This window comes from Metopolophium dirhodum, chromosome 1 (genome assembly GCF_019925205.1).
Source record: "Metopolophium dirhodum isolate CAU chromosome 1, ASM1992520v1, whole genome shotgun sequence".
In the NCBI taxonomy this organism is placed as follows: domain Eukaryota; kingdom Metazoa; phylum Arthropoda; class Insecta; order Hemiptera; family Aphididae; genus Metopolophium; species Metopolophium dirhodum.
Genome location: NC_083560.1, coordinates 34,566,424 through 34,586,365, shown reverse-complemented (window position 1 = coordinate 34,586,365; position 19,942 = coordinate 34,566,424). Strand labels below are relative to the sequence as shown.

Genomic DNA, 19,942 nt, shown 5'->3' with positions numbered 1-19,942 from the left:
AAATAAAAATTCTGGTTTGCAGCCGTAGGTATATTATCAGGTAGGCAATCTACCTGCGGTAGATCACGAACCCCGTGCTGTTAGTATGTAAATTTATGATTTAACCCTAAAATATCAAAGTAAATTTTTAAATTAGCCTATCTTCTTCCCAGAGGTATAATCTACACACAAAAATTCATCTATATATATAAAAATGTATGTTACCTCATCAATCGAGAACAGCTGTTTTTATATATTGACAAAAAATAATAGTATAAATAAACAAACATGCCTTAACCAATAGCAAGCAATATACAATATGCTATTATAATTTTAATCTGAAACTAAAATTTTTTATTTATTATTTTTTCTGGACAGATGGCGCCAATATTGTATTTTTTGCCATTCAAATTTTCTTCCGGTGGATTTTCCTAAAATTTTCTTTTGTAAAACCCTTATCCTGGCAATTACAAACATTTAAAAAAAAATTTTGAACCAAATCGGACCAGCCGTTCTTGATTGATGAGGTAACGACATTTTTCACCCTCCATTTTTATATATATAGATATATTACTTATGTGATATTAGAATAGCATGCATTTCTTCATATCTGAAGGTATGATATTAATTTTATATAAAATTAAGACATTTAAAAATTGGCAAAAATATTTATTGGCATTATAACAAACTGAAGCAGTAGCCTACGTTATGGTTTATGATTCTTAAGTACTTTTAACATTTTACAAATTCATTAATATAACACTTTACATTTTTATATTGTAAAATAGCTATAGTTGTTACATTATTGGGATGCGCATTTCTCAATAATTAATTATAAGTATTTAAAATATAATAATAATTACCAAACTATCATTGGTATTTCCATTACAATTGTATAAACTAATCGGTTTCCATTTTTTTTTTTTTATTAATAGTTTTTAGTCAGTGACTAGCTGGACAAATATTTAAAGTAGGTAATAAAACACTATGAAATAAAAATAAAATAATGAAACAAGCTACCTATTTAATTTATACATTCAAAAATATATTGTATTAACAAATACACAGTAAAACTGTTATTAGCTAATAGTTAATTGATGTACATTTACGTGGGTGTACAACTTTGATCAATGTGATAATTTATTCATTGACCAACCAGAATTATGCACATGCTTACAAACAGTCGGGGCTCTAGGTTCATATTACGACATCAAGACTTAGCTTGATGGCTACAATGCTACATCCATTGTACATTATCTATGATAATACTGACAGTAATAATTTTAAACAAATTAACATAACTTAACTATATATATATAAAAAAAATCACATCGTAAAAATATAATATTAAAAAGTAGTAGTTCCAGCTAGGCCGGTGTTGCTCTGGAATGTGATTGAAGGGGATACCGATGGAAACGTTAAAAGGATTGTGATGGGTAGGTAGTTAAGAACATTGTAAGGATCGTAATGACTATTAGTTTTAGTCACGATTGGAGAAGAGTCATAGGAGGATATTTAGTTATAAATAAGTGGTATAATACTCGTATACTGGCTCTGCGGAGCTTGACGGACTCGTTTTCAGCTCTACGGAGCTCGACGGACTCATTTTCGGCTCTCCTTTCCGCTTCAGGCCCTCCACACTGTGACTCATGCCATAAAATACATATACGAAAAGTCCCATTATCATCCAAATACTGAAACGGATCCAGGTGTTTAGGTCAAGTTTCATCATCAAGTAAACATTCATCAAGATGCTAATGCACGGTATGAGTGGAACCAGAGGGACCTATGAAAAAAGGAACATAAGCTTATTTAAAACGTTGCATTTATAAAACAAAATAAATGTCTACAAATTAATAATAGTTAATAATACTATAATATATTAAATACATGTTCAAAAATATGAATTTTTTTCCATTACATTCTGAGCGCACCAGACTAATAATTTAAAAAAAATTATAAAAATTGTGGGCAACTGTGTACAACCTTGCTGTACAGTAGGTTAGGTGTCGAGTGGGTCAATGTAATGAATGTGTTAAATTTAAACTAAATGATATAAAACCATTATATACAAAAGTTCTGAGCGAAGAATGTCTCCGTCAGCCTATACCTATAACTACCAAGTATTTTTTTTTTACTTCATTATTATTATTAAAGTAATTTTATTTACTATTAATAATACTATTATTAATAGTAAATAAAATAGATTACAGTATATTGAATTAATTTAAAGTCCTTACAATTGGAAATGTTATTGTGCATATAAAATAAAATAATACACGTATATACTTTAAAAAATGTCAAGTACTCACGAATAATAATTTTAAATTACAACATAATAAAAAAATAGGTAACTAAAATTGTTATTCTTTGTTTAAATATCTAATTTCGTCCAAATATACTTAAATTATCTATAAAAAAAACTGTGTTTATATATTTTTTAGATTTTTTTGTTTACAGTATAAATATTACTTATGAGAAACTTTATTTTTAATTTTAAATCCTTAGCTATGACAATTTAATATTTTATAAATGTTTAACTATATAATAATTTGCAAATTTAAAAAACATTTATCGATATTTATACATAAAAAAAAACAGTATCGACATTTTCAAGTTTCAATATATAAATCAATGAGACTATTTGTCTTGTATGGAAAAAAATAGGTTAAAATTCAAAGTATTTACGGTAAATTGTTTTTGAGTTACTACAAAAAAACAAAATCGACATATTACTGTCAAAAACTAGTTTTGCTTAAAAATTACAGTATTTAAAAAAAAAAATTGTTTTTCCCGCTTATGAAAACTTCCGGACATTTTCGATTATAACCTGTCAAAAATACCAACTAGATAAAACGTTCTACCAGATACCACCCCCAAAGTTGAAAATAAATTAAAATTAAAATCATAATAATATTACGATTTGAATTGATACATTTTTTTAATGACCTGTGAATTGTGACATTTTGCGTTTTTTTTTTAAATACCATTTATTTTTTTAAGCCATTAATATATGTGGCTAATTGTATACGTTTTATTATGACACCTATCGGGAAGATCTATAACGATTCGTACCTTGAACGAAAGTTTTTTTTTCGATTGGGGCTGTCTGGACAGTAAGTACATCAGAAGCACCAGCCCGATGGCTAAAATAACACTTGTGTACATCGCGATGTCGTTTCCGACGCACTCTTTTTCGAAGGGCGTTGTGGTGTTGTTGGTGTTGTTGGTGTTTACCACGCAACCGGGTTGAAAAACCGTGGCGTTGCTGTCGCTTTCGTCACACCATTGATGGATGGTCACAACGCACTCTTGTTGTACGGTTGCGAAGCTAAACAGCGCGGACGTGCAAACTGAAAAAGGCGAAACGACGCGTAATACTTCAAAATTATTAATTGTCAATAGTCGATGGGTTATTCCGTCGTGAAACGTACCGTACAACACAGCGAGGGTCGTGGCCACGCGCTCGGTCTCTTTGTTGCAGTTGTCAATATTGGACAGGTTTAAGTACCTTTCCACCGTATTGACGAAACCACCGGTCTCTGGTTCGTCGTTGCCCTGATTTTTCACGAACTCGTCGCCGTCCGAATTGTTTCTGTACCGTAACAAGAGCACGCAAACACACACGATCGTGTACGCCAACAACGTGCCGATTGACATCATATTCATCAGTTGATCGAGGTTCAAAAACATCGTGATGATACCTGAACATGGTCGTTTATTAATCGTACAGGGTCAATATTGTACGCCATACCGATCATAAGTCGTACAATCTTATTAATATAATATATTTACCCGCGAACAGACCCGACAGTAGAGTGGCCTTCACTGGTGTTTTAAGCGTCGGGTGGATGTCCGAGAACAGGCTGAACATAAGACCGTCTTCGGCCATGGTCATCAGAATCCTCGGCATCGAGAACATGCTCGCTAAGAGACTGTAAAGTTTGTTGTAAATTCACGATTAAAACATCACTGAGATTCTTGATAAACGTTTTCTTACCTGGCAAACATAGCAAATATAGCGCCGGATGAAACAATAATTTTCATTGACGTCCAACCAAGTTGATCGTACACATACGGGAACGGCGCGTCGATATCCTACAACGTTTGATAAGTAATGGTATAAGTTGTATATTTATTCAATTAGTTGTAAGTATTATAGTTTGAAGTTAAATATTAGAAATCAGTAATAGTAATTTTGTTAGAAATTAGAATTAAAGCGTTAAGAATAATAATTATGAGCTGTCTTCAAATATGTGGTCTAACAAAATTGTTCATTATTTGTTCATTTATTCTCATACTTATACTTTATTATTTTCGTATAAGAAAATACACATGTAAAAAAAAAATCCCGATGCAAGTTATTAAATAAGAATATTTAGAAAAACAACATTTCAATAAAAATCAGAGGTCGAAATAAAAGTCAATTGTGGTTGTGGTATTTTAATAACAGACAAAAATATATAAAAAAACATACAATAGGTACACACAATATCTGATAGTTTTTAAAGTATTTGCAGGAAAACTAGATAAGTACTATATTAATTAGTATTAGGTATGTATATAACTAATTGTAATTTAATATACCTAGCTAGTTCTACCTACCTAATTTACCGTATATAACGCATTAATATCAATAAACCAACATCAATATAGTTACATTATACCTATTGAACCTGAGTATTGGTAGTGTAGTGCAATTTTTCTACCTACAGGTAAGTATATTATAATCAGTCTTGTTAAGTATTCGAATACTTTTTTTGTATTTCAAATACTTTTTATTTGTATTTTTATTTTATAATACTATTATACTAAATACTTTTTTTGATTCTCGTGATTCCAAATTCCAATTACTATTATATTTCGGAATGTACTATTTTAAATTTTGTTTCTAAAATATTATTTTAAAATGTTTCTAACTTCTGATAATTTAGAAAATAAGGTTTTGTCAAAATACAAGCAGATACCAGAATAACTGAACACTGAAACCACCATCGGCTCCTCACTCCCATATTATACGTATACCATGGCATACAAGACACTGATCACTACTGGTTGGAGTGGCATTTCTCTTGAATCTTTAAAATATAGTCTTTCTTCTTATTTAATCGATGGTACTGTGGTAGTTATTTATAATTTGAATATAAGATATTGGTATTAATGTTATTGAACTTTTTTTTCATATTTATTTTAATTTGTACAATCTGTATAAAATATTTTTACAATAAGCACAATAGAAGGAGGAATACATAAAAAAGAAGAGGGTTTGGTTGGCTTTATTAAAGAAACTATTCAATAATAGTACTTTATTGCGTGGATAGTAGTGGTTAGTCGACTTTTTATTGAATTTATTGAATTATTGATTAATAATTATTCATTTATTGAACTTATAAAAAAGTATTCGTGTAAGTATTTTGAATACTTTTAAAAGAAAGTATTTGAATATTTATTTTAAATACAAATTACACCAACTATATAAATACGTATTCTGAATACATTTGAAAAGTATTCTTAACAAGACTAATTATAAATTATAATAGTATAATACTGATATAGGTACTTGAGTACTTATATAAAACAAAAAATGTTTTAGTCGCACACAAAAATCCTAATATTTTTTTAGTTAAACTGCATAATAATATGTTAGTACTTTAAACCAAGAGTGAATTTTTAATATGAAATTGTTCGATACCTGATCATAATACGGCCACATCAGAGTTAAAACGGAACTGGTACAGCAATATGCAAACGTTATGATGATCAACGACAAAATGATGGCCAACGGGATGTCACGTTTTGGGTTTTTCGCTTCTTCTCCTGTGCACGGAAAATATTATTTAGTTGATGTTATAGGTAGGTATTTCATAGAGCTTAAAATATGCCGTTGATTATATTAATTTATCCTATTTGACGCTCACCCGTAGTAGCTATGGAGTCGAAACCGATGAACCCGTAAAAACATTTGGCTGCCCCCATGGTCACTCCGGCCCACCCGAAAGGCATGAAACCGCCTTCACCGCCATTCGCGCTGGCCGGGATATCTTGTTTCGATATACTCCAATTGTGAAAATTAACTATAACAACGATAACCAAATATTATATTAATATACAGTGTCATAATTATAATTTATCAACTCCGATGACGTGCGGTTTACATAAAAAATTATAATACATTACTTTTAAATAATCCGGATACCACGACCGTGCCGACGGTCAATAAATTAACGATAGTAAACACGTTGTTTATCATTGCAGATTCGCGGACTCCCCATGACAGTAAAACTGCAAAGGTAATATCAATTATTATTTAATTGATCTTAAATGCATAAGTATAACGGTTGTTGTGTTTCGTGTTTGAAACTATTTTCTACTCACATGATAATAGTACCACGAGGCTAAACGACAAAAGGTCTGGGTAGCCTGCCAAAAAACTAACGTTCATGGGGAATATATAGGTCATGCAGGTTTTCATGGGGTAGCCAAACAGTGCATCGATGTAATTGCTCAACGCTTTGGCGACGCTTGCAGTACCTGTAACGTGCAGTGACACCAAATTAATACTAGATGTCATCACATTTCAATAGGTACTAAAATTGTCTAAGCCTAAAAATTTCATCAATATAGTTGGACATGTTTAAATTTGTTTTTTGTTTTTAAATTTCAATACGTACCACATATTTAGAATACAAAATATATTATAATAAAATACTTTTTGTAAACTTTTAAAACGTATTCTCTACAAGAGTCTACTGCAGTCTGTTGTCTTTATAACCGGTGTGCCCGGACGGTTTTATAACCGTAATAGTATAATATATACTACGGAAAACCGTGGTCACGGACCTATTTTGGGTTGCATAAATTTCAAAAATAGGTCGTGGTATACTTTAAGTTATTAAAAAGAGATAATATGTAGTAAAAACTTATTCCATTTAGTTGAATTAATAAAATAAAATAAACATAATAATTATTGTGCTACATTAATTATAAATTGGTCCATTTTTACACATTCGAGTACCTATGAATCAATATTTAAACAATCAGCTTTTTTATTTAAAAAAAAGCATACATGGATCATAAAATATAAATAATAATAACGAAAATGGGTCTCGAGTCCAATAAGGATGATGACCACTCTTCTCTACTGCATGGATACGTTACTAGTTACTACGTTATAAATTATTTGTACAGCCTCGCCGCCGCGTAGCATATGTATAGTTTTATCACACGGTCGGAGTGCATCAGCTCCGGACTACGGCAAAAAGCCCCAACATTTTTTTTCTCCCGCAATTCGACACACAATACATAACTTGGTTAATGATAAAATAACCATCCTTTATAAACTCGTCGATACCTTAAGTCTTAAAACCACTCACCGATAACATATTCGAGTATCAGATTCAATCCGATCACGAACGCGATGAATTCGCCCACGCCAACGTAACTGTAAACGTAAGCCGACCCGGCTCTTGGGACTCTCGCTGCGAATTCTGAGTAACATAGGCCTGCGGATATAACAATACATATTATTATAAACTATTGAGTCATTAATAATAATATTAGTATTTTATTTCCGGCCAGGATCACGTAAGGTGCTCGGTCGTCTCGTAGTAAGTAATTTTTCGCGAAGGTGCGAAACAACAGCCACACGCTCTGAACAGTAAGTTCTGAAGTAATGCAATTTAAACTGCATACGGTTTTCAGTAAATCTAGATGAACTCACTGCTATTTATTCCGGAGTTACCTTCCTACAGGGTGTCTCAAACATGGTTTATGCCCTTAAGAGGACGCCACAACGCTATATGTTGTCTCTGTCTTACACACGTACGACATAGACAAAACGCGTTTACGCCATCTGAGTAGACTCAATCAATTTTGGTTCTAAATACCTATTTTAAAATGAAATGATGACAGTATTTTGAAGAACAAGATGGTACGTTTTTTTTCATTATTCCGAATATTATAACACTCAATAAATTGTTTAAAAATAACATTAAATCACAAAATTCAACATTTTTAAACGACATGTAACTTCGCACCGTCTTGCAAACCGAAATATTCTTATATTTAAATTTTATAATAGGTATTTTTATTCTGAAACCAAAATTGACCTAGTTCTACTCAGACTGCGTAAACGCGTTTTGTCTATGCGTACGTGTGTAAGACAGGGACAACACATACCGGTGTGGCGTCCTCTTAAAATACAAGAGTTTTCAGGTTGCCGTTGTTTACACGGAAAATTCTTCTTAAGTATTTTTCATAATCACGATGTCTTTCCAGACGACATTTTGTTATGATAATATTATTATAGTATTATAATAACGTTATACTAATATTATTCGTTATTACAATATTATAATAATATTGTTAATCATAAAATTGCTGTCTGGGTTATGGAGTACATATTATGTTTTTTGATAATTTATAAGAAAATCAATTAAAAAACATATTAATATGCATTTTATTAAAATTAAGAAATAATTATCTAATATACAGGGTGATTCATTAAGCGTAAAACACTCATTACCTCAAAAAGTATTAATGTTTTTTAAAAATATTTTTTTACATAGTTTCAAATGTGTTAAAAAAACAACGACTTTATTAAAAAAAACATATTTTTAAATATGTTTTATAAGTTTTTTTAAGAATGAGAATATAGAGTTTTAATTTCATTTTCTAATGAGAATATTTTTCTAGGTATTTTGATATATAAAAATCGAATTTAGAACGTGTAGTTTATGAGTTATAAGTATTTAAAGTTTTGACAAGCGGAGTAATGGGCAAAGATTTTGCGGGGCAACCCCATACCACTCCACTCCACCCATCTAAAATGTAAATACTTATAACTCATAAACTACTCTCCCTAAATTCAATTTGTATGAATCAAAATACTTAGAAAAATATTCTGCTTTGGTATATGAAATTAAAACTCTATGCTGTCGTTCAAAAAAGTAAAAACTTAAAAAATTATAAGAATAAAAAATAATTTTTTAATAAAAACGTTGTTTTTTAACAATTTGAAACTATGTAAAAAACATTAATACTTTTTGAGACAATGAGTGTTTTACGCTTAATGAATCACCCTGTATAAAAAAAATATATATTATTTAAAAATAATAATTCAATTCAAATCCCAGGCGAGTTTATTTTCACTGTTGCGTAACTTGGTTTTTTTACAAGATTTTACGAATAGTGTCATAGATCCGATTTCTAATTCTAAAAAATTTAGAGATGTAAATTGAATATTATAGTGAAGTTAAAATGAAATTTTTAATTTGTTTTTACAGAATAACACTTGACCATATACAAAATTTGTGCGGTTTACATTATATGTTGTGTACCCATCTATATGTTACATATTATGTTGTATTTCCTTTATATCCAGGTAGTGTATAACTAATAAGTGTAATACACCATATGTGGGGAATTTGAGTATTTACTGTAAAAGAGTGGATAGTTACAGGATAGCAATTTAACTAATTTTTATTAGAATTCGATATTTTTGTTTCTGAATACCCGACCAATGAGCCTAATTTGAATACAAACCGGAAACAAATGTCCTATAATTCAATTAGTTTTTTGTTTCACATTTATTTTTATTTTTTCCCACCTGAGATAGCCGACGCAAAGGCAGCCAAAACGAATGACAGAACCGTGGCCGGCCCGGCTAATGTTTTGGCAACGATTCCGGCAAGCACGTAGACGCCCACGCCCAACGTGGACCCTACGCCAAGTGACGTCAGGTCAAACAGATTGAGGACCCTGGCCAATTTCTTAGCGTCCGGCTGGTCTAGTACATCCTCTTTTTTCCGCCTGAACAAAATCTGGGACAGGGTTTTACGCTGGAAAAAAATCATCCGTCTCAATATCATTATAATATGGCATTTCCTGTAACGTAATTTTAAATCACGACGATTCAATATTTATACGACATTTATACGAGTTATTTTTTTTATATTATTTAAAATTTGATAAGCCTGGCGCAACCTTTCATTACAGCTTAAAAAATATAAATATTATTCGGTATTCGGATATTCACTCGATTTCTCGTATAGCGATTTTCTTACTTTGTTGTAACTCAAAAACGAATAACTGTAGATACTTGAAACTTACACCAAAATTTTATCAATTCATAAACTTGACAAAAATTTCAAAATATTTTGACTCATTTTAAGCTGTTTACAGACTTTTTCAATTGTTTAAGTTTTTTTTTTCTATAAATGTCAATAGAATGTTATTTGTTGAGTCAAAAAGTGTGAGGAATTTATGCAAGGCTCCTGATATTATATTTTTACAATATCAGTTGAAAAATATTAAAACTATATAGGCACGATTTTCAAGTTTGAATTTTGACAACATTTATCAAACTTAAAATTTAAAAATGATTTCGTAGTTAAAAATGTATAAAATGAAAATGTACAACAAGGTTCCACGTAAGTAGTTAACTCTATAACCTAAAAAACTATAAAATATATAACACAGTTTTGTATATTGTTATTTTAAGTTCAAATTTGGACAAAATTACATATTAAATATCCCAAAATAACAATTTTAGTTATTTTTTTGTAATTTTATAATATAAATTTAACTTACATATTAATAATAAGTAATAACAATATAAATAACAAAAACACAAAAAAATAAAATAAAAAAACACACATTATTGTAAAATTAATAGCCTTATTCACTTCGATCAGAATCTAAAATGTTTAATGTTAATATTTTTTACCTCTAGTGTTTCGCAAAGCTGCGTTACTGAATCTCCAAACATTTTCATCGAGCTGTATTTATGTTGCTTGAATGTATTGAACAAAATATATTCTGTAAGTATTATAGTTATTAGTTTATATAATATTAGTTTTACTGGTTTATAAAAAATTTTAAAATAGAATAAAATAAATATTTTTAAAATTGTATGATAGCGCTTTGAAAACATCCATTTTTAAACAACCATCTCATTTAACCCTGCATACTCATTGGTCGTCTTAAAATTAGAAACAAATTAGTAACATGGTAAATCGATGTTCAAAAATTCACATTTAAACAATTTTTTAATAACAAATATACTACAATAATTTAAGTCTCTCTATCTGCCATATCGATGTACGATTCATGAGAGTTTCTATTAAAGAATGCCATACCCATGTCTAAAAATCTCAATAATATTTACACATCAAAATAGGAGGTTTGAAGTACAAAAAATATATGCGATGAACCTATTCATCATTAAAATTCCTAACAATAAGGCATTATCAATTCAGGAATTAGAGCTGAATAGGTAATTATATTTACATTAAGTAGGTACACATTACTTTAACTATCAACACATGTCTTTTGTAATTTTTTGATTATTGTCAAAGTAGATTCAACAAAAGCAAGCATAGACCAAAATTATTACTGGTTTTATTAATTTAAATGACGGTGCAGTGTATTAACACTATCTACAATATAGACCCTATGTACATCGAAATTTCAATGTCACCTACCATGATATAATTAACATTGTATGATTGGAACTTTTTGACGGTCGTATCCTTAGGCAGGCATGTACGTCACGTAGCGTTTAGTTATAGTAATTTAATCTCGATAATATGTGTAAGCAAGTTACCTGTTGCGGTGACTAACTTATCATACATTATTATTTATTATGTTGTTTATTATCAAGATACCTACATGACTATTACCATGTAGTCTACCAAGATACACAAACTAACGTCTATCTAGTTTAAAACAGCAATTATGAGTCATATTATCGTATACAGTTTTTAATAATTCCGTTTTCGATATGGTGAAGGGACTGCTTTTAGAAAAAACAAACAAAATATAATATTACGATTATCACTGGATAGCGAACAGTGAACAATGCAATCAGTACAATGTTAGGTACTATATACGTATGTCGTTTGTAGCTAAAATCCAAATATATATTTAGTGACTGCTACACCAGTATTGTACAATTGCAAATGATTGTACGTTTTAAAATGCTCATAACTCGCTTTATAATTAAAATATAAAAAACATAATAATATGATGTTTACTAGATAATATTTTTACCTCTAAATTCGATAATGAGCCGATATCAAACACAACTGAGTTAAAAAGATTATTCAGAACGTACTATTCGGTTATCATGCAATTTTTAGACTAAAACGTATACGTACTAAACGCGGGTGTAGCGTCCTTGAAATAATATAAAACTACTTATAATGTCAGTATAATCAAATTCATACTTACAAAAAAATATCTGTTTGGAAGAATAAAAGTAGTACATATAGTATCCAGCGGTGACATGCAAGAATACAATAATATAAAATACAGCCACGAGGCACACGCAACAAGTGTCCACTACCCACGAGACGATAACGAGCAGCAGACGGCGTTACAACTCGAAACACACGGTACAGATTGTATTAAAGACGTCCAGTCCAGAAAACCCGTCAAGCGAATGAGAAATATCAAAAACGTAGTATTTTGTAAACAAAACTTTAAGAGTAAATTAGTATTGATAGTGAAATAATATAGATTAAGATGGCGGTACATCGGCGTACGGTACACCACTAACTACACAAGTCGTCGTGTTTCTCGTTTGTCGCCAAGCCGTTTACCTGTGCCTGCTGCCTAGCCGTTACAAGGTACACTAATACGGCGCCATTATCAGTCATTGGTCCGACATCTTACTGACGCTGAGATTACCAGTCTTACCATTTACAACATTTTCCAATGTACACATTTCCCACAATTTCAACAGCCACTTTTTCCAAAAACCAATTCAACACCAATCTACGAAGTAGTTAATACGGATAAACGTCGTATTTTAATTCGGGTACCCTTATCGTCTTCACCACAAAAAAATGTTAAAATAAAATATAAAATACAAAATATATAATACTGATGATACAATTCTGACGTACCTACAACTATTGTTACATAGATGTTGGTTATTAATGTTAACTATTGTTTTGATTGGGAATCAATAATATTATATAAATAGTATATTATGTAAAACCGTCGATAACCGATACGCGGTTGTTTTGTTTAATTATTGTAAATTGTGATTAATGGGGATTAAAATACCTTTTCTCACGCCTGCAATGAAAGTTTAGTTTTCAATGACGGTTGAAGCGTTGGAAAGCGACGTTTTTCCATCCAGCGGGCGGTGGTAAGCGGCGGTAAGTGGAAATTAAAAAAAAAATAGTTTATCACTTTTTTTTATTACAATTTATACTTCTAATTATATTCCGTACATTTACTTAAAATCAATTAAGTAACTAACTGAACAAGATATTTAATTAAATTCAATAGTTTAATTTACCTAACTACTAACATACCATAGTCTTTGAAAATGCTAATTTTCCAAGTCGTCTGTACTCTCTTTTATATAAGGTGCATTAAAGCTCTCCTTAGTTTGAGCATAATACCTATGTTACATTGTTGCAGCACTCAGCCTAAGGTGCTTGTTTGCCCCACGTGTTATTTTGATAATATGTAAGTTTAGTACCTATACCTACAAGCTACCTATGTTATATAAGAAAATAACATCTCATATTACTAGGGGCGGGTAAATTAAAGATCAGTCTGTAAATTCATTACCTGCCCTGTAAATTACCGGACCAGTAAGGTTTAATGATTGTGTAAAACAATGGGTGGGTTGCATAAAGAATTATTGAATTATTGATAACCGTGGTTACCAAATAAATTAAACGACATTTTATTTGATAAATTTGAATAACGATAACACAAATGATATAAATATTGATAAATTTGAATAATGATAACAAAAATGATAATATACATATTAAATTATTACAATATTATAATAATGACTTGTTATTATGACTTATGACTAATAATTTTTATTTAAGTCCACTGTAAGTATAGTCCACTACTGGAGTAGGTACCTACTATAGTAGTATAATGTCTTTAATATTTAAATATATTTTTAATTAAGTTGTACAATGGCTACGAAACGGGTGAAGCGTACACGAACAAAAAACTTAACAGAGCAAGAGAAAGAACTGTTAATAACATTAATAACGCCTTTCAAACATATTATTGAAAACATTCAAGTATGTATTTCACCAATGTTCCTTAATTAATATAACATTATACTTAATATTGGTGTGTATTAAATATTCCTTTTAGACTGATGGTTTTAAAGTAAAACAAAAAAACCAATCCTGGGCAGTAGTCACGCCACAGTTTGATGATCGTGTACAACGGTTAAAAACAGTATATAATATGACAAAAAGACAAACCAAAAAGAATCTCAGTAACGAAAATGTAAATCTTTATTTGTAACTAATTTAACATCAATAATTAAAATGATTTATGTTTTGTAATAGGTGACGATGTACAAAATAACAAAACAATTAACACACAAAGAGCAATCTGTAATTGTGGACCTAGCTCAATCGCATCATTTAGAACTCGTAAGTTTTTTTTAAGTAACATAAATAATGATAATTACATAAAACAATTGAGGATGCTAATTTATAAAATTATTAATATGACATAGTTTACTAATAGACCATATGAAATAGAAGAAGCCTGGATAAATATTTGTAAAACCTATAATTTACATCAAACCACAGGGCTAAGAGAAATGGAGGAATTTAAGTTTATATTTGAACATTTGACTAAAGCTGCTAGGAGTGTAAATAGTACGGATATGATTATTCATTATAACTAAAACTGTATCTTATAAAGGTGTCTTATGTTTTGTATATTTTATGTCATTGAATTCAAATTTAATACATTGATTATTGTGACCCACTCGATTCCTACTGTACAGCAGATCAGTACTTAGTAGCTCAACTTTTTTTAGCATTGTATCCATATTATCTTAAAATGTGGGTAGTGAATTTAGATTATAATTTAGAATATTAGTTTTCAAGGGCTTCTGTAAATATTTCTTAAAATGAATAAATTATGTTCTATGAATACAGATTGGAAGATATAAAACTGGTGGAGGAACATATACTAAAAGTATGATAAGTATCAGCGAACAAATTTTGGGAGTTATTGGTGAAAGAAGTGAACCTCTTGTAAATGAAAACGATGATGACGCTAGTTTTACAACTACAGATTTTAAAAGTACAAGTTAGGACGGTTAGGTTAGAAAAGAACCGTATTTGATACAATTAAAACTGATGAGATAATTAACAAAGGTAAATTTAATGAGCCAGTTATTATATATATATGTTGTACTTGGTAGATGCAAGGATTGTATAATATATAAAATATTTAAATTATATAATTTATGATACATTTTAAAATGTATCGTGTCTATCATATTTGTGGTTTAATAATTAATATTTGTAAATTATTTATGCTTTTAGAAAACACTGATTCTTTAAATTCAAGGCATTCCATATTGAAATCTCCTATTGGAAAAATAGTTGTGGGAGATAATGACCAGAACTTTTCTTATTCACATTCAAAATCACTATCAAATAGTAATACACCTCTATGTTTTCTTCTGGAAAATACAGCCAAATTGATGCCCAATTGTGGTATTTTTATTTTTACCCTTTTTAAATATTATAACAGTTGTTTTACTATCATAATTTTTTTAGATTTTCAAATATTTGTGATACATTCACTAACAAAAATGAAATATGACATATCTGGCATTAATTCAAAGACACACGCTATACATATTCTTTTAAATTGTTTTGTAACCAATTCTTAAGAGGAAAAACTTAAGAGGAATTTTATGTTAAATTTATATTATAATTTTATAATTTATATATTTTAATCTAGTAAAATTTTCATCTCAACCCGCCGTTAATCTAGCCATGGTCAAAACGACCACAATTTTTTACATCTTTAATAAAACACTTAATAAAGAATTCAAATTATAAAAGCTATGACAAAGACATGTTATGTATGTAAAATCCTATTTAGGTTACCACGATTACACAGTAACTTATAAAGGATAAATTAACTATACATTTTGACAAAGACAAATGCATATTCAGATAAAAATGCACAAATTACCAAAAATATTAACAAATAACAGTATTTTAAATCAAAATTGTGAATATAATATTATTATAAAATATTAACTTAAACATTTAGGATATAATAAATCAAAAATAATGAACAAAAAAAAATGTATTACTAACAAATTAATTTAATATTTTCTTATTTTTGGTTTTGAATTATTTTTTACAAATTTCATTTAGATTTTAATTTTACAATAGATTTTACAACCATTCATGCATATTTATATGCATTTGAAAAAGTCTTAAAAGTAATTTATGCCAGAACTTGAAGAATACTATTCAATATACTAAACTAACCTACACATTTTAAAAATAATAAACAAAACTTAAGAACTAACCTAGATACTAAAAAGTAAATTTTTTTGGAGGTTTTGATTTTTTAATTATTTTTTTTTTTATAACTACATTTTTCAATGTTAGTACTTTAGTACTGTATGCTAATGTTATATAATTTTAAATTATAAAATTATTGATAAAGCTAAGATTATTAAAACTATGACAAAGATTCGTGCATATTTTATGGCTCTAAACTTGTCTTAATAAATAATATAATCCCATGTATACAACCTTCATGAATATTAATTAATTAATTTTATACTAATAAATATTTACTTAAATATCAAGGATCAAGTTAAAAGCTTACAAATAATAAACAAAAATTAAGAACTAAACTAGATACTAATAAGAAATTTTCTTTTTTCTTTTTTAAATTTTTTTTTAATATTAATATGCATTTAGTTATTAAGTACTTTATTACAGTACACTCATGTAATTTAAAGTTGTCTAATAAAATTATTAATTAAGTCAAGATTAATGCATTGTTATGCCTCTGAACTTGTCTTAATATATAATGGAAAGACTATATGCCTTCATGAACGCTAATTAGTTCATTTAATACTAATAAACATTTACTTAAATATCAACGATCAAGCTAAAAGCTTACAAATAATAAACAAACATTATAACTTTGAGAATACTATTCAGTATACCTACTAAGCTAACCTACACGTTTTGAAAATAATAAACAAATATTAAGAACTAAACTAGATACTAATTAATATATATTAATTTTCTTTTTGGATTTTAATTTTTATATTTTTTTTTATATTATTATGTATTTAATTGTTAGTACATTACTACTGTATGCTAATGTGATTTAATGTTACCTCCTAAAATCATTGATTAAGCTAAGATTATTAAAACTATGACAACAATTCAAGCAAATTTAAATGCTTTTGAACTAGTCTAAAAAGTTATATATACTACTTGGAGAATTTCGAAAATAATAAATAAAAATTAAGGACTACTAGAAATATATATATATTTTTATATAATACTACAAATTTAAGTTTTACTACTTTTACTTCTGTAGGTAAGCATATTTTAATTACTCCTACAGTTATTTATTAAGCTTAGATAATCTTAGATTTAAAAACCTTAATGGAATAACAATTTTTTAATTATGAAACTGGAGCTTATAATTATAGAATTGATTACTAACTTTTAAATAAGTTGTATAAAACTCAATCTTTGTTTTGTATATTCCCATTGTTAGTAGGATTATCATTATGGAATGCGGCTAACATTGATTCTATGTCCAAGTATCCAGTTTTGTTTTCCATATTTGCATTGTCTTCATCAACTTCCTTCTCAACACTGTCTGGAGTTTCTTGATCAACTTCTTCCTGTTCAGGCACGGCAGTATCTTCTTTTTCTTCGCTTGCATTTTCAGTTCCTTCTTCTTGTTCAACATATGTAGATCCTTCAGTAGGGACACTGTCATTCTACAACATATCCGTATCGACAGTGCCTTTATTGTTATCCTGTTGATTTTTGTCTATGTCCATAGGAGACTCCGCTTGAGAATCCACTTTATTTTCTTGAGTCTTGGATGGTTCCACTTTCATAACTTTGGTTGTAACTGGACGAGAATCATCTGTTTCTCTTTCCTAAAAATAAAATAAAATCATTACGACATGGTGATTTGTTAAAATATTTAATTTTTCATTTGCCGTATCTAAATTAAATTAAATATTTAAAATATTTAAATTTATATAAAATAAAAGATCAAATAAAAATTGTGTCTCATATTATTAACTGAATTTATAATAATAGTAAATGAGTTACGTAAAATTAATATTGAAAGAAATTCTTTTACAATTATGAGGATATCAGTGCATTTTATTTCTCCCTCACCCACAAGCAACATATCAATTATTATGATTACAATAATGATAATTATCATATTAACTACTAAAATTAGATTGAAATTACCACATAAAAAGTTTTAAGGTAAGATTCTCATTTAGCTTTTTATTATAATATTTTAATTTTAAAACAAGTTATGAATATTTAAGGTTGTACAAACAATTTACAATTTTAAAATACTCATAGCTCGTTTTAAAATTAAAATATAATAAAAAGCCTATGAAATGACCTAGATAATAATCTTACCTTCAAATATTATAAGAAGTCATTTCGCTGTAATTTTAGAAATTAATATGATTATGATTATTATTTTGAAAATAAAATTTGTTATATTGTGGGTGTTTCAGGGAGAAAAAAAATACGCCAACATTCTTTTAAAAGTCAATAAATAAAAACATTAGTACATTAATATATATTTTTAAATTATGATCTTATGGAACAAAATAGGATATTTATAATCAAAATTTGTCTTTGTAACACAGTAACATGGTTCAATGATACAAAATACAATTTAGTGTAGTTTACATATATTATAATTGAAAATTTTTAAGTGAAAAAATAATAATGAAAGTGCCAACAAAATTAAAATATGTACTGCAAAAATATTAATTGGTCTTATACTAAATTATATAGTAATAGATCATATTTTTTTCTTATTCTTACCGGGGTTAATGCTTTAGCCGCTTGATTAAGAATAGGTTTTTCAGGCTCCTTTTTCTTCATATGTTTGCGCATGTGGAATCTAAAATTAAAGTATTAATAATAGCTTCAAAATAATATTGAATAATGTACATACTGAACATTACCAAACTCTTTCGATTGGAATGTACAAAAGCCGCACTTGTATAATTTAATTTTGTTAGCGCTTTCTTTTTGTGTTGGTGGTGATTGTTGTTGTTGTTGTTGATGGTGTTGTTTTCCTGACTGCTGATGTGAATTTAACAATTTTAATGGAGTTTGGACGGGAGTAACTACGGCAGCAGTAGTTACCGTAGGAAACACTAGTTGTTCCTCTGCCTTTAAGTGTTTCATGACAATCTAAGGAAAAGTACAAAGTAATATTTTTATATAACTACCTAATATTATTATGTATCTTGTTTCTAACTAGGTTATATCCTTACCTCCCCAACATTAACAGGCTGAACTTGGTTTTAACACGTTCTATTTCATTTTCCAACCGGTCCATATGATTAAAATCTGAGGTACATTTCTTGCATATGCAATCATGAGGATTCACAACAATCATAAATTCAGTACCCATAAGCTCAGCAATTTTATGCACGTATGTTACATTACTATCCGGTGTGATGTTAGAACACACCCGTGTATCTTCACCGTACACTTCTGTATCACAAAGAAAACAGACACCCATCGTATCTAGAAAAAAAAATAATGTCATTTTCTAAGTTACTAATGATAATTAACTTAACAATAATTAATAGAATATTAAGAATATTATTAGAAATATAATAAATATTAAACATTTTACTTTATAATACTAGTCAATACCGTCAATGTAATACTATTAAAATCAATCATCATAGTAAAGTACAAATCAAAATCATAAAGCCTAGCAAAAATCAATTAGATACTTACTTTAGTATAAGAAAGGTTGTGTTACAAATAGAAAATCGTAATCTAAATATGATCAAAATATTAACCCAAGATAGCATCCACCAAAAATATTCACAAGAATACACAAACGTAGTGTTTCTGACCGTCTATTGAACCGTACGGTTCACCGGTATCAA

General features: G+C 28.7%; 1 protein-coding gene and 1 pseudogene across 1 annotated transcript; both read right to left on the bottom strand.

The window, feature by feature from the left end:
• Positions 1 to 657: 657 nt before the first annotated feature.
• On the bottom strand, positions 658 to 12,545 carry LOC132934728 (high affinity cationic amino acid transporter 1-like). The gene is made up of 13 exons (XM_061001066.1): positions 12,211 to 12,545; positions 10,706 to 10,797; positions 9,587 to 9,818; positions 7,353 to 7,481; positions 6,355 to 6,510; positions 6,157 to 6,261; positions 5,898 to 6,053; positions 5,672 to 5,796; positions 3,980 to 4,077; positions 3,775 to 3,914; positions 3,414 to 3,683; positions 3,055 to 3,332; positions 658 to 1,765 (listed from the first exon to the last, which is right to left on the bottom strand). The coding sequence occupies exons 2-13, from the start codon at positions 10,751 to 10,753 to the stop codon at positions 1,499 to 1,501; spliced, it is 2,004 nt and encodes a 667-aa protein (XP_060857049.1). The 5' UTR covers positions 10,754 to 10,797; positions 12,211 to 12,545; the 3' UTR covers positions 658 to 1,498.
• Positions 12,546 to 17,506: 4,961 nt separating this feature from the next.
• Positions 17,507 to 19,563, bottom strand: LOC132934729 (uncharacterized; annotated as a pseudogene).
• Positions 19,564 to 19,942: the final 379 nt, after the last annotated feature.